The sequence below is a fragment of the Coffea eugenioides genome, chromosome 8 (assembly GCF_003713205.1).
Source record: "Coffea eugenioides isolate CCC68of chromosome 8, Ceug_1.0, whole genome shotgun sequence".
Taxonomy (NCBI): domain Eukaryota; kingdom Viridiplantae; phylum Streptophyta; class Magnoliopsida; order Gentianales; family Rubiaceae; genus Coffea; species Coffea eugenioides.
Window position 1 is genome coordinate 44,103,876 of NC_040042.1, and position 15,416 is coordinate 44,119,291.

The 15,416-nt window shown below is 37.3% G+C and overlaps 2 protein-coding genes across 2 annotated transcripts; one reads left to right on the top strand and one right to left on the bottom strand.

Annotated features, from left to right (window-relative positions):
- Nucleotides 1–7,527: 7,527 nt before the first annotated feature.
- Nucleotides 7,528–11,971, top strand: LOC113779537 (LRR receptor kinase SERK2). The gene is made up of 4 exons (XM_027325130.1): nucleotides 7,528–8,222; nucleotides 8,689–8,949; nucleotides 9,139–10,008; nucleotides 11,051–11,971. The coding sequence occupies exons 1-4, from the start codon at nucleotides 7,793–7,795 to the stop codon at nucleotides 11,527–11,529; spliced, it is 2,040 nt and encodes a 679-aa protein (XP_027180931.1). The 5' UTR covers nucleotides 7,528–7,792; the 3' UTR covers nucleotides 11,530–11,971.
- Nucleotides 11,972–12,101: 130 nt separating this feature from the next.
- LOC113779538 (putative transferase At4g12130, mitochondrial) lies at nucleotides 12,102–15,416 on the bottom strand. The gene is made up of 5 exons (XM_027325132.1): nucleotides 14,822–15,416; nucleotides 13,450–13,703; nucleotides 13,123–13,221; nucleotides 12,706–12,864; nucleotides 12,102–12,624 (listed from the first exon to the last, which is right to left on the bottom strand). Exons 1-5 carry the CDS (start codon nucleotides 15,322–15,324, stop codon nucleotides 12,383–12,385), a joined length of 1,257 nt encoding a protein of 418 aa, XP_027180933.1. The 5' UTR covers nucleotides 15,325–15,416; the 3' UTR covers nucleotides 12,102–12,382.

Sequence of the window (15,416 nt, forward strand, 5' to 3'; positions counted from 1 at the left end):
GCTGAGATGATCCAAAAAACCATTTGAAAAGTCGAGCTCTGTCTGTCCTACCATTCTCCCATCACCGACGGCTTGAGCTGATGTGATAAAATTTGGGATTGAAACCAATTGTGCCCTTCAATCTTCAAGTGGGTTCAAATCTCGCAGCCAATAAGAGTGTGTTGATGAACAAGTTGTTAAAATCTTGTAAGCTATTATTATCCGCGGACATGTCTTGATTCACGATGATGATGAATAGACTTTTTTTTTCCATACAAACATAAGAGAATTATCCCTTTGAATATTAATTTTTACTGAGGATGCCAAAATTTCTTGTTGCATCAATTGTCTCACTTGACTTGCAACTCATTAAATCAAGTGGGAGAAAGACCATAAGTCAACTATTCATTCATTAACAGCTCATCTGAAGGGAAAGAAAAGGTGAAAAACAATATAAGAAGTTTGAGAAGAAATGCTCCACTTACTTACCTTTGGCAAGTTAGTCAAGAAGAAAAGAGGACGGGGAAAGTTAGGGGAGAGAAATACTACTCTAGTTTGAAAACCATTCGAGAAAAAAGACGTAAAATTTTTTTTCTCAATTTGTATTAACTTTGTCTGCTAATTATGAAATTCGCACCATCCATTTTTCAACTTCAGCAGGATGTTGGCAAAAACATATATTATTTTCCTCTTCTTAATTTTTTTTCTCCACCTTTCAACTCTTAAACTAGGCCTAGAAAAACATTTATGTCTCACATTAAAATGTCCACAAAACCTCGGTATCCTTATTTAAAATCTCTAAAAATCTTCTATCAAGGATCCTGGTATCGTTTTCCCTGGCGTCCAAATGGATAGGTTTGTTGGCCTGTCTTTTCGCTCATAAATGAAATAATAATAATAATAATAACATGAGGTATAAAAGACATCTTGATATTAAAATCAAGCTCACTTTGTGTCTTTGTTGTTATATGTATGTATAGAATAAATTCGTAATCCTGCTCATTATCCGATTAAAACATTTGTTAGAAATTAGACAAGTAAATGTCCTCAAAAGTTGAATTACTTCCATTTACTTACTACTTTAATCTTGGGTTATCATTCATTAGTCACACAAATTAATTTCATTTAATTTCTAATCTAGTTACTATAGAAGCTACTCGTATTATTTTCAGGTCCCAGAAATTGATGAGCTAATTCAACTTTGCCCCTTCTCATTCTTTATCAGACCTCCAATCGATGGAAAACATGCCTTTTTATTTTTGCCAATCTTCCGTTATTATTCTTTTTCCTGAAATAAAGAATGCAATTGGACTAATTATTAAAAAAAACTTAGGCCCTGTTTCGATTGCATTTTGTGTGAAATTTTTTCTGAGCTTTCATGAGAATATTCTTTATAATATCTGTCAATCACTTTTTCATCTCACATGCATCATATTTCAAAAAAGTGCTATGATAAAATTTTTTATAAAAACTTTCAAAAAAAATGGGCTCTAAGATTTTCGACCATCGATCTAGACCTGATCGGTGCCCAATTCCTACCTTTTTGTTTGGTGATTTGACATTTGATTGAGGAATGAGACCTACCCTAATATTCTAGTTTTTAATGATACGTAACATAAATAAATTGTAAGATGAATCTTGGCTAAAGCCTGATTTGGCCGCCTTGACTTAAGAAAAATGTCACCCTTATGACCAAACGACTACCAGCTTATTTACTTACTTCGATGGTGACACAAGTTTAAAATTGGGCCATAGAGAGAAATTCACTTCACATACTTAAACATTTCCTAACCAATTCCCGTTCCTTTGCTAAAAGATGGAGATATAATAAAATGCCAAAGATTAAATTTGTTAGACTTTTTGCTCGTTCTGTGTAGTAATTTAGTACTTCCAACCAGCCTTCGGATTTACTTCCACCCTATAAAAGTACTTTCCAAAGCTAAGGGCAAAAAATCTTATTGTAAATCTTGTTATATGATTAAGAGAGGTCCAAACATGAAAATCTTGTCATTGGAGAATCTTCAGATATAAGATCAATCTTGTTCAATCCCTTCAAAAAATCTTCAGAGTTCCAAACTCGTGATTAAATGACCAGGAGAATGAAAAGGTGTATGTTATATGTAATGATTCCACTGACAAAATACGGACACCCAAGTTCTTGGTCTTCTACTGATATAGTAGTTGTTTCGCTGCAAATGAACTGAGATCCAAACTTTCAATAATTGAGAGGAGGGATTGGTTGGATGGTACTAGAGGAGGGAAGGAGAGTATAAGTGAGAGGTTTTGAATTCGAGATTCCTTACTTATGTTAAAAAAATAAATATAAAAAAATCTTGCAATAACTTTTGAAATAAACTACTTATTTACTTATAAGCTTTTGATATTCTTCTGTCACTCTTTTTATTTTTCTCCTTTCTTGCTTCTATTCACTCTATTTCTGAACTTCCATCAAAGAGAAGCAAATAAGAGGCTTTCATAAAAATTATGATACAATCAAAATTCAAGCTGTACATGCCAGATCATGAATTAATAACTATCTCCAACTTGCAGAAAAAAAAAATAAGTGGACTAAACTAAAATAGGTACTGTGTAAGTGTGACGAATCTAAATGCTAGAAAACTCATTTGCACTTCTAGAATGGAAGAAGCCTAACGCTGAATCATAGAACCAGTGAAGTAGATCGGCCTCTGGTCCATAAATGGCGCTGAAGCTTAGACATTTTGTGGAAGAATAGAACGGAAAAAGTGTAAAGAAATAGAAGACCAAAAATTAGCAGCCCAGTACTTCCCCTCTATTGACCAATGATGTATAGTTCAGTCGTTCCAATAAGAGGTAGGCTCTTTTTCTTTTTCTTTTTTTATGCAGATTCTGGAAAAATAACTTCAGCTTGTAATTAATTTTGATTTATTGCATTGATACTACAGACTTTTGATTTAATTAATTCGAAATTAAAGAGGCAATTCTGGTTGGAGGGATTTGAAAAATGAAATTAGCAGCTACAACAAAAAAGAATTATACATTTTATTTATTTATTTATTGTCAACATAAGGGTATCCTAACTTACGCTAAACTAATTCCCCTGCGACTGGGCATCCCGTTCCCAAGGATACACAACCAGTAGAACGAGGGTTCGAACATAAGATCATCGGGTTTGTAACTTGCGACCATCCAAGCCAACCCTTGGAGGCTAAAAAGAATTATACATCCAACGGTGAAACCTTGCTCATTTCATCCAATAATTTGTGAACCATCAGTAACTACTAACAACTGCAAAACAGACGTGTACCTTAGAACTAGCTGTTAACGAGTAAATTATTTAACTTCTCCTGAGACTCTTAATAAATTCATTTATCTCCACTAAATTTTTTTGCCATACTTTGAGTGTTATCCACCAATCTCAAGTCTTTCTTCTTCTTCTTCTTTTTTTTTTTGCCTTTTTTTAAAGTTGTGCTATTTAGTGGTCACCATAACCTCCTCTCTGCGTGTAGTCTTTTTTTTTTTTTTTAAAAATGTTAATTCAGCTATTGAATATTAAATGAAGGACGTGGTGCAAATTCAGGGTATTAGGAAGGATAAGGCAAGTTAATTTCACACTAAAAGAAACACGAAAAGTTCATGCAATACAAGCATAAGTAATCTAATGACTGAAATTAGGAAACAAATAGATCATTTACAATAGAAGAGGTTTTAAATTTACATCCTTTGAAGTGTGGAAAATTGACAGAGTCAATTTCCTTGAGGCACTTAGACTTTTTCACATCATATTGCAACCTGTCTACGACATCCTGCTAATTTTGCAATGTAGTTGAAACAGCAGGAAAGGCTTTCCACTCTCATCAAATAATTAAATCACAAGCGTACATTCTACGACTTGACTGCTCTCCTTTGAACTCAAATCATGTCGTGAATGGTGGGAGGACAACCAAAGTAACAAACAGCATAAACTGCTTGAATCTCATTAGGGCCTAACTTTTCTCTCTGATGGATGCAAATTGTAAACATCTCGCTTTCGACTTTATCCTTTTCAAAAAAAAAAAAAAATGTACCTATTCAACTGTTGAGTGGTTAGTTCTTAGTTGTTTTGATGGTGCTTGGACCATTGATAGTGAAATTGATCTAACTTTGTCTCTTCTAATAAAATAATGTTGCCAATCTACTTTCTTGAAGGTCTCGAGAGTAAGGTTTGGCATAGATTTAGGCCCTTTAGTGAATTTTGGCTTTCTAGATTCTATCAACTCTTTCAAATACGATCTTTCTCTTTTCCAAACCAAAAAAAAAAAAGAAAGCCTTAGTCCACAGGTGATGTCAGATGTTCTAAGCAGTAGATCTCAAGCCCCAAAATGCCACTCAGGATGTTCTTCTCTCTCTCTCTCTCTCTTATCGACACAGGGGTGTTCGGATCAATTCTTACGGGGTTCGACTAATCCCCTGCGGCCGAGCCTGGCACCCCAACCCGATCAAGGCACGATAAGTGCACAGGCGTTTCCATAGCGCAGTTTCGAACCCAGGACCTGAAGATTCCAAGGGAACGCTGCTACCATGTGGCTAAACCCGTGGGGCTCTCTCTCTCTCTCTCACTGGGCTACATTTCTTCACAAAACAAACCTTTTTACCAAATCACCAACAAACCTGTAAAAGTTTCTATCTTTTGTTTGCAGACAGCAATGAATAGGGTAAGCATGATCAATACCTGACGAAAATTTGTCCATAAGATCATCATAAAGTATTAATTACAAAGAATCCAAGGTCGATGTCTCGAATTAAGAAATAAGAAAGTACATGAAACCAGATTCTTTCGTTACTTGTAATTTTGTTTATATATGTATAGATTCTGCACTGCATGGAAACAAAGCAGTAGGGTATAAAATTTTACACAGTCGTGAGACTGTGTGACATATATATATATATAAATATAAAAGCATTTTGGTCAGTCAATCATTCAACCGGTCCCAGGAAAATTTCCATTGATAGATACCACTGGTAGGTGTTTGTTAAGCATATAGAATTCAAAGCTGGGGAGTCTAGAAATTCGTTGAAACTGAAACCTATGTAGCTGCAAGTGTCAAAAGGTTGTGGTTGACTACAACGCAAGAACGGATGCCTCGTCCCATCCGGGGAGAATATTAGTAATAAGGAGCACGTTACCGCTTACCACTGGTTTGATTATCATCTAAAGGGGAAATTTGAAAAAAGAAAATTCCATATGAACCAAAAAAAATTAGGAGCTTTTTTGAGGGGAAACATGGAGCAGGAGTTTGGAATGATTTACAACATTTACATAAGGCACTCTTCGTACTTTCAGGAAAAGCAAAAGAGCTATAAGATGGAGGGGAAAAAGGATGAAAAAGGAGAGAGATTGAAAGGAGGCTGAATTGTAGATGGGAATAAAGGGAAAATGAATGGAATCACTCTTTTGCGGTTTGATAAATTTTTATATGGGGATCCAATATGTTTTTCTTCAAAACTTTTCCTTTTATCGTGTATTATTCTCTAGATAGGAGTGTTAATAGTTGTTGAGTTAAATGCCAAAGCAATCAAATTTTAATGTCAAAAGGAGTGAAGCTGCACACAAACTGCACAAGAATGAACTAGTCAAAAATTGTCTAAAAAAATACTATATATATAAGGTTCAGATCACTGCATGTATATTATTTTTATCATCTCGTCACGTGTGAGATTCGTAAAAATTTATTTTATATTTACTTTCTATTGAAAATGAATTACCATCGCAACGGTGAATGGCTATCCCCAAGCGATTTTGTCAAATGACCGTCCTAAAATTGCAAGTTTTCAAACTGTTTACATTCTCCTCTCCCACATGTAGACGCTGTCGTATACTATTAAGAAACTCGACGGACACCCTGTAATGCTTATGGATTATGGATTAGTATTAAAAAATATTTGAATTTGAGACCATCCAATTGGAATTTGAATGTCCAAAACCCTACCTGACTAGTCAAACCTCAGCTACCCACCAACCCAAAAAATAGTAAAGGATAAAAAAAGGAGTGAAGCATAAGAAAGAATGAAAAAGAAGAAGAAAGGAATACCTATGTGATTTTTTTTTTTGTCAAAAAAAAAAATACCTCTATGATAAAAATACGAGCATGAGTTCTTGCAAGCTGGATCTCGATAGACTGAAAAAGGGTCTGAAAATTGGGATGCGTGGAAATTAAATGAGATTCCACAATTAATAAATATCTCATAGACATCTGGATGGCTTGGTCCCATTAAGCTCACAACCTCTGGGGTAGTGGAGGTTCTTTTTTCTATTTTCTTTTTTTAATTTACATTTTGATATCATGCATCATGATCTTCAAAATCCCATATTATGATCAGTAGTAGCTTTACGGACCTTTCCGTCCATTAAATAATTTTCACATCTATTAAATATGAAACAGACACAACTGCAATATTACTGCAATTAATCTGATGACTCCATACCGTGTATATGCAGCCGTAAACCCTTAACGACGTTCATACCGTATCAACCAAGAAGAACTTAATCGTTTGGACCTGGCAATTGAAAAAGAAAAACTACACACATCACATTTTTCAACTACGAGCTTCCAATCTCCAAGACATAGTAGTACTATTTACCAATAATACCATAGAATTCTTTTAAAACAATCCAAAACAGTTATACAAACAAGATTCAACTCTCGAAATGTACATTAATCCGTAATTATCGAGCACAAAAGACACTTCTTTCCCCAAAATTGACACTCGTTGCATTTTTTTTTTTTTTTTAAAGATATGAGGTCCCTAGTTATTAGCTTAAATCGTATGATATTTTTTTTAAAAAAAATTTAATGTAAATAAAAAATTTCAATTTTAAAACTTCTCATTTATACTTTTTTCTGGTACCACCCAACACATCCATTACATTTAAGGATCTAATGTGTATGTACTAACACCTTAAATGTAGACTATAAAATAATTATGTGCAAAAAAAATAACAAAATCTTGTCATTTTAATGTGTGTTCCAAACTTATCTCATTCTTCTAATTTAAAATCGACCCATGCTGACCATAAATTTTATTCCTCAACCACCATTATGATTGCATACTGCAGATAATCCAAATCAAAGTGGAATCAATTCAAAGTTTGTTTAGGTTATAACTTACTTTGGAACATGTGTCGAAGGCTGCAGCATGCTACATTGGGATTAGTCCCTTCAAACTCTCGGCCAAAACAGCCCCCGTAGTTTGATTGGTGTAGCTGTGTCGCAACATGCAGATACCATACGTACTTAAATAATTTGCAAAATGTATTAAGTAATATACATTTTTGTATGTATTTTTGAAAAACTTATTATAGTAATATATATGAAAATTCTTTTAAAAAATTTTTAAATTATTTTTATTTGTATATTATATATTTTTGAAAATTTTATTTTTGAAAAACAGAAGAAATCCAACCGAAGTTGTTGGATGTTTCTCCCCGCTCCAAAAAAAGTCGTACTTCTTACAACCTTTTTCCTCTGACAAACAAACCAAACCAAACAAAACAGTATACATATGCATACCGCTCGTTCTCCCTCCCATTATCTCTCTCACACACAACACACACTAGCCCGACTTCCAACTCTCTTCTCTCACTCTAACAAAGTCTCATTTCTTTGCCACAAAACAACCAGGAATTTGATTCCAAAAACGAACAACAAACCTATTCAGAAAAGAAAACACCAGAATCCAAATCCCATTACAGAGCATCACATGGGTCTGTTGAAACTTGAATCTTGAGTCTTCATGTTAATGATCTCCCAGTGAAAAAGATAGTTTCTTTACAACTTTCAGACCAGGCCCTGAGATGGGCAGTTCCGAATTCCTCTTAGTTCTCCTTATTTTCTTCGCATTTTCTTGTTCCAGACCTGTTCATGGGAATGCCGAGCTGAGAGCTTTGATGGACATAAAAACTTCTTTGGACCCGGAAAATAAGTATCTTTCTTCGTGGACTAGTGATGGTGATCCGTGTGCAGGCACGTTTCTGGGTGTGGCTTGTAATGAGCACCGGAAAGTTGCTAATATATCATTGCAGACTAAAGGGCTCACCGGAAAAGTGCCCCCGGCGCTGGCCAGACTCGAGTGCTTGTCTGGATTGTACTTGCATTATAATTCTTTGACTGGACAGATTCCGAAAGAGATTGCTAATCTCAACGAGCTGAATGATCTTTATCTGAATGTAAATAATCTTTCTGGGACGATTCCTCCTGAGCTTGGAAGCATGGCTAGTCTCCAAGGTTAGTGATATAGAAGTATGCGATCTTCAATGACAGCCTGGTTACCATCTTTCTGAAATTTCGAAGTTGTTGTTTTGAAAGACTTGTTTTTCTGAAATTCCAAGATCATTTAGAACAGTAATCCTTAATCATTTGAATAGTTGCTACTCGATTTAGTCAAGTGACAGAAGGGTGAAAAAGGTTGGATTTTGCTTGAGAAGCTGGATACCAGCTAGGTAGATGAATTGCTGAACTTCCAGTTTGATTTGATAACTATATGAATCTGGCTTTTATTTGAACTTTGTGTTCCTGGTGCATAAATAACTGCTTTCATAAGAAATTCCTCAAGATTTCCTTTTTTTTTTTTTTTTAAATCTACGTGACGATGCTAAGGTTTAATTTGTTTTCTGGTCATAATTATTTGAGGCTCTTGAAGGTTCAGGGGTTTTTCTACTCTTCCTAAATCTGTTGATTTTGTATTTGTCAGTTTTGCAGCTATCTGGTAACCAGTTGACGGGCAATATACCTACAGAGATGGGGTTTTTGAGGAAGCTCAATGTGCTTGCATTGGAATACAATCGGTTAACTGGATCAATTCCTGCAAATTTAGGGAATCTGGGTATGCTGAGAAGGCTTTATTTAAGCTTTAATCAACTTTCTGGTTCAATTCCTGTTGCGTTAGCTGGTGCTCCTAATTTGGAGGTTCTAGATGTTCAAAATAACACCATATCTGGTGTTGTACCTCCTGGTGAGTTCATCAGATTTTCGGTTCTTTTAGTCTGAGGAGTTGATACTTTATCGAACGTATTTTTCCTCCTCCATACAAAAAAGAGTAGCTTAAAAGAAATGATGCACTCTGCATTTTGAGGCTAATTTTTTTTTGTTTTCTTCTTTCTTGCTAATTTCTATCATCTTGGGACGCTCTATCCAAATGAAGCTTTGCAAAAGTTGAATGAAGGGTTTCATTTTGAAAATAATCCTGATTTATGTGGTGTTGGCTTTACTTCTTTGAGAAATTGCACTGCTTGGGATAATCTAAACATCAATCAAGTGGCACCATTGGCGCCTATATCCAACAATAATGCTTCCCCGCTACCTCAGTTTGCTTATGTTCATGTGCATTGCAACCAAACACGTTGCTCAAGTTCATCCAAACTTCCAAGAATAGCAATTGTTTCTGGGGTAACTGCTCTCACAGTTTCATTGATGATTGCTGCATTTCTGAGCATTTTTCGGCATCGCCGACAAAAGCAAAGAATTGGAAACACTTCCGACATCTCTGATGACCGTTGCAGCATAGGACAGATAAAGGAATCTTGCAGAAGTCCCTCGCCCCTGGTTTGTCTCGAGTATTCCAAAGGATGGGACCAAATGATTGCAGAGCAGAACTGTCATGGCTTGTGTCCTACAGAGCTCCCAAAGGGCCTTAAGTTTAATTTAGATGAGATTGAATCAGCAACTCAGCACTTCTCAGAGATGAACCTGTTGGGAAAAAGCAAAGTTTCATTCGTCTACAAAGGAATTTTAAAAGATGGTTCCGTAGTTGCTATAAAGAGCATCAACGTGACTAGCTGCAAGTCAGAAGAAGCAGAATTCATGAAGGGATTGAACTTATTGACCTCTCTTAAACATGAAAATCTTGTTAGACTAAGGGGATTCTGTTGTTCAAAGGGTAGGGGTGAGTGTTTCCTCATCTATGATTTTGCTTCCAGGGGTAATCTGTCACAGTATCTTGATGTGGAAGATGATAGGAGCAGTATTCTTGACTGGGCCACTAGGGTTTCTGTCATTAATGGGATTGCAAAAGGTTAGTTTGCCGAAATCTAATCACAAGTTTATTGCTTCAAATTGTGTTCCTTTTTCTTTCTTTGCTTAGAGTTTTATGTCTTCATTCTCCAGCCTCAGTTTGGCACTGTGCTGGTACTCTGCTAGCATGCTAAAGAATTTAGTTTCATATATGCCCATATAGGCACAAGTGGTATGGTCTTTCTTCTCTTGCTATGAGCCTATGCTCATCTTTATATGCTGCTGGCTGCTAAACTTTACAGCTGCATGTTTGTCACATTTGTCTATGTATGCTTTGTTGTCAATCTTTTTTTTTTTTCCGACAGGTTCCTATTTCTTCTGCTGTAATAGATTCTTTGCTTGGTTGTTGGAGTTAAATACACCAAGATCAAAGTCCTCTTTACTTCAATTTGTTCACGAGTGTTTCCCTGTTGCATTTGCCATTTTTTGAAAAACAGACTTTTAATTGCATTTTGTTGACAAGTTTTTGAATAGAAGCCTCAGTTTGTCTTGCGATCTATAATAAGAGATTGTAGAATCCGAATGTCAAGACATGTCGAGAATGTGTTTCAGTTGCATGCTTCTTTCAATCAATCACTTGTGTCATTTCTGTTCTTCACACGTTTCAGTATTTTCAAGGGATGTAAATGAGAAATCTCTAATGGGACGTAGCATAGTTGGTCTTGTGATTCCCCTAGATCTATCTACAGATTAAAAAGGAACTCTTCTCTCTCTGTAGTTATTTTCTGAAACTCAGAGTAATGCGCGAGGCAGAATATCTGGTAATGTCCTTGTGCTAAATTCCAATAAACTTGGGACTTTAATGCTTCAGCATTTTGAAGTGATGGCTCACTCTTCTTGACGTTGGTTCTTTTACTAGTCTGGTCCCTTCCCCTGAAATTTTGAACACTTATGTTATGTTTTCTCCCTCCTTTCTTTGACCACTTACTGTAGGTTTGAAATGCTAAGATCACGAATATTAAAAGTCAGTTCTGTATTTCCTGTTGCGGATTTTTTCCTCTGCCTTATTGTTGGAATATAATTTTATTTTTTCATTGAAACAGGTATAGGATATCTACACAGCAGCGAACAAAACAAGCCTCCCATGGTCCACCAGAACATATCTGTTGAGAAAGTCCTTGTTGATGAACAGTATACCCCATTGATATCCGACTGCGGCCTTCTGAAACTCCTGGCCGACGACGTTGTTTACTCTGCCCTCAAGGTCAGTGCAGCATTGGGTTATATGGCCCCTGAGTACATTACCACCGGCCGCTTTACGGAGAGGAGTGATGTGTATGCCTTCGGAGTGATTATACTTCAAATACTCTCTGGTAGACGAAAGCTTACCAATTCTATACTGCTGGAAGCTGAATCTTGCAAGTTCGAGGACTTTATCGACCCTAATCTCAAAGGCATCTATTCCAAATATGAAGCAAGCAGGCTCACTAAAATTGCACTGGATTGCACGAATGAAAGTCCAGACGGCAGGCCAACTATTGCTTCAGTAATTCAAGAACTGAACAGGTCTTCAGATGGTTAGCTGCTGGACATCTATCAAAATCAGAGAATCACGGATGATGACAAAAAACACACTACTGATGCTAGAGTAGCTAGCTGCTCATTGAGTGATGAACAAGCCCCTCAATCATCATCATCTATTATGCCTGCTCGTGTGGGAAAGATATCCAAGTGTCATAATCAGTCCTGTTCTTCACAGACCGAGCTGTACAGGTAGAAGAAAAAGTCGGGAGGAGCGTTTTGGAGGAGAGAAATAATTGGTGGGGTAGATTGTAGAATGAGAGTAGGTGAGCCAACAGAGCATGTATCGTATTTTGCTGAATTGACTGATGATAGAACTTTCAGGTCCACTCCCCTTCCATGTTAAATTGCCAAGGTGAACACTAACCCCAACCTTTAACTGTCCCCACTGAAGGATGAACTGTTTGTGTAATTATAGGGTGGAAGAGGATGTGACTGAGACCTATGAAGCTACTTGGTTTTTAAATCAAAATTTTGCATTTTTGAAGTTCTATTTTGGACGGTAACAAACGTGGGCAAAAACAGATAACTCAAATTCCTTTGTTTGAAGGCATACAACTGTGAACCCAGTGGTTGCTATCCAAGTTCTAACTATCATTCGAGTACTTGAACAATTATTACTAACATCGACAAACCTGTCCAATATCCAGCCACCGATCCAAAGGTTGGTTCCCTTGGTTCAGTTAATACGACGTACAAAATTGATATCGCATACTAGCTGCGAAATTGGTAAGCAGCTCCTCTTATTTTCCTTTCGGCAGAAAGTCACTAATCTTCACTTACTACAGAAGAAGCTAAAGGTAAGCTAAAGAACCACGAAGGAAGAAGGATATTCAGCTTCTGAAATTAAATTCCTAAGCTGCTGCACTCTGTTGATGATCTAAATACCACTCAGCTGGCCACCATTCTGGTCTGTTAGACTTGACCCTGACACCATCTTGTCCTTGTATGGCCAGAAAGCCTGCCCCTTTAAAGGCTTCCTCCAAGCGTAGAAGGCCAAGACCACGGAAGCCAAGTGCAGTTGTGACGGTCCCGACCTTCTTTCGAGATGCTACATCAATTACTTCCGACTGTGGAACTACTTTTTCTCCCACCTCTTTAGGAGCACAAAAGAAAATAGTTCAGATACGCGCAGAAAATAAGCAGACCATAGAACCTGAAATCAAGATAAACTTACCCCTTCCTTGATCATCCAGAAATCGTAAAGGAAGCAGTCTCTTTCGAATGACACCACGGTGATGTGTACGGGCAATCAATTCTTGCCCTACGTAACACCCTTTGTCAAAGCTAATACCATTTAAACCAGCCAGGTTGTATTCAAGGGGAATCGCCTCGCCTGAAAATTATGATACAATCATATAGAATAAGGTGTAAAATATTCTGTTACCCCACTGACCAAAAGAAAAACAAAGGGAAACTCGAGTTAAAAGATACTGGATTTTTCTCAAAAACGTGCTCTCAATTGGAATAAGAGGATGTGAATTCATACATATAGAACCATGCAAAAACATTTCTGTAAGTGAAGAAGAGCAAGTTGCAGTCACCCATTAAAAAAAAAAAAAGGTTGTAAAAGCCAGACACTTTTAAGATGCACCTTTTGGAATCTCTGAGGGTCCTTCTGCAACTCCCTTCTCTAATCTCCACAGAAGATAGTGCTTTTCATCAGCTTCTTTATCTGCTTCAACTAGAGGTGCTGCACCAAAGTTCACACGTACATTCTTGATCAACCAAAAGATGTATCCAACAAGTTTATGATTTAACTAACCAAAATGCCAGCTTCCAGCAATCAAATCTTTTCCCACATCAAAGTGACTTTCTTGCCTTATCGTATGCCAACACACACACACACACTCACACGTCTGAAATAAATACATGGAAAAAGAAGGGAAATAGAATACAGGTAGGCCACCAACAAACTTACCTGTTTCATTGGAAGGAAAAATTCCCCTAAATCCAAGGCAATCTAATCTTGGATCCTTATACCATTCCCATCCACATTTATTCCCCCCTGAAGATGCCACTCCTGCGTGATCAACAGAACCACCCCACCCAACTGATGCAGCTTCTGGTTCTTCAGCAGATGAGGACTTCTCACTAAGGTTCCAACCAAATCTTTGCCAGCAGGAGAAATCTTCTGCAACACTGTCGATATCAACTTTGGACCGCAATCGATATCTGCAGCACTCAGATGAAAAATAATTTAAAACCAAAAAAATCCTCTAAATGGCTCTATCAATGAACTGATAATGCCAAAAGAGTGTAAGAGCCCATTTTGGTACAAAAACCTGGGACTCAGAGCTTATACAGCATTTCACTAAATAATAAATGACCTATATCCAAAAGCTTTTGCACTACACTTAGTGATTTGGTCAGACCCATTATGGTCCTTAAGAATACACTTAATTTTCACGTCCAAATGTAATATTAGCATTTTATTATTGCAATACTTGAGAATATGAAACTACCATAGAAGATAGTATTAATCACGACAGAGGGTATTTCCTTTACTAGTAAACGAAGTCAAAGTAAGCTGAAGAGTGATCAGAACAATACGGGAAAGGAAGATTTTCTCTCGTCATGAAAAGTCTATAGTAGGCATCACGCACATGAATAAACAGAAGACTGTCTCCAAAAACAATCTCTTCCTACTCCTCATCGTGTCATGTTTCCGACTCTTTGGCTACTCACAAGACCGATGCTTAAGATAATAAGTTTCTTATTTACCTACAAAGACATATGATGCCACCACTTCTGCCCCTTCTGGCTAGTTAAAAAATAAATTGAAATTGACTCACTCTACATTCTTAGATATACTGGCTTATCTAAAAAGCAACAACATCACTTATCCGACTTCTTTCCAATGGCTCGATTAGACAAGGAGGAGCAATTGCATCTGAAACCAAGATCATTTCCCCTGCCTTGGCTTGTCCTCAAGTGAGTCAGAGCATTGCAGCAATAAAGGAATAGACTACATAATCTTATCCACCAAAAATCAACACAAACAACAAACAACTTATAAAAAGCAGAGATTTATGCTAAATACTCAACAAAGCGCCAGCCAATCATTGCCATATATTCTAACCCTCGTTTTTTCTTAGAGAAAAAAAAAACCCAGCAGTACAAACAAGTATATTTTACTAGGAGATAAACTAAAAGACTTCGCTAAATAATAGCAGATATCACATTTAAATTAAATGCCGTTAATGCAATCTAAAAGTTCATTTAGGCAATCAAACTAAATCATCAAAGTCTAACAGAATCCATATATCCACTACAAAAAAAAAAAAGCTCACTTTTTTAATACTTCCAACAGTTCATCCAAAGAAGAAGCATCGACGTCAGCAAAGAGCTCGAACTCTTCCGGGATAGGGCCGGGACCTGACCCGGTACTGTTGAGCTTCTCATCGGGTTGGGGCGGCCTGTAAAGAAACATGTCGTGCATAAACCTCCCTTGTGCAGTCAATAAAGCTGCGTATACCGGTGGCACTGCCACAGCCGGGAAGTTCGGCGTTCCAACGGCGCCGAAGCTCCGATTATCAGTTGAAGGTTCGCTAAGCCTGCGCACATCGTTGGTGACTAAGCCTTGCAAGAACTTGACAGTGTCGGGTCCTTTGAACCGGATTACGGACCGGGCCTTCAGGTGGCAAACCATGGACCCGGAACTTTCTAAATGGGTTGAAAAGGGTCTGGGTTTCAGGTAATTGGGTGAATTGGGTTTCAGGAATCGGAGGGAGAATTTGACCCGATGCATTTTTGTTTGGTATGTTTCGGGGAGGCGTGGTGGAGATTCGGGCATTGCGAAGCATTTATATGGGTCGCCCGGCAAAGGGAAGGGGTACTTTGTGACACCTGGACAGGGAAGAGTGTTTTACTCTTCGAGAGTGTGAC

What these genes read in the sequence shown, in the direction of transcription:
- LOC113779537 (XM_027325130.1), top strand. Translation starts at nt 7,793, where the DNA reads ATGGGCAGTTCCGAATTCCTCTTAGTTCTCCTTATTTTCTTCGCATTT. An exon ending in AAGCATGGCTAGTCTCCAAG is followed by an intron (nt 8,223 to 8,688) that starts GTTAGTGATATA and finishes TGTATTTGTCAG; the next exon opens with TTTTGCAGCTATCTGGTAAC. An exon ending in ATCTGGTGTTGTACCTCCTG is followed by an intron (nt 8,950 to 9,138) that starts GTGAGTTCATCA and finishes ATCCAAATGAAG; the next exon opens with CTTTGCAAAAGTTGAATGAA.
- LOC113779538 (XM_027325132.1), bottom strand. Translation starts at nt 15,324, where the DNA reads ATGCCCGAATCTCCACCACGCCTCCCCGAAACATACCAAACAAAAATG. An exon ending in TTTTCCTTCCAATGAAACAG is followed by an intron (nt 13,222 to 13,449) that starts GTAAGTTTGTTG and finishes ACTTTGGTGCAG; the next exon opens with CACCTCTAGTTGAAGCAGAT. An exon ending in TCTGGATGATCAAGGAAGGG is followed by an intron (nt 12,625 to 12,705) that starts GTAAGTTTATCT and finishes GTGCTCCTAAAG; the next exon opens with AGGTGGGAGAAAAAGTAGTT.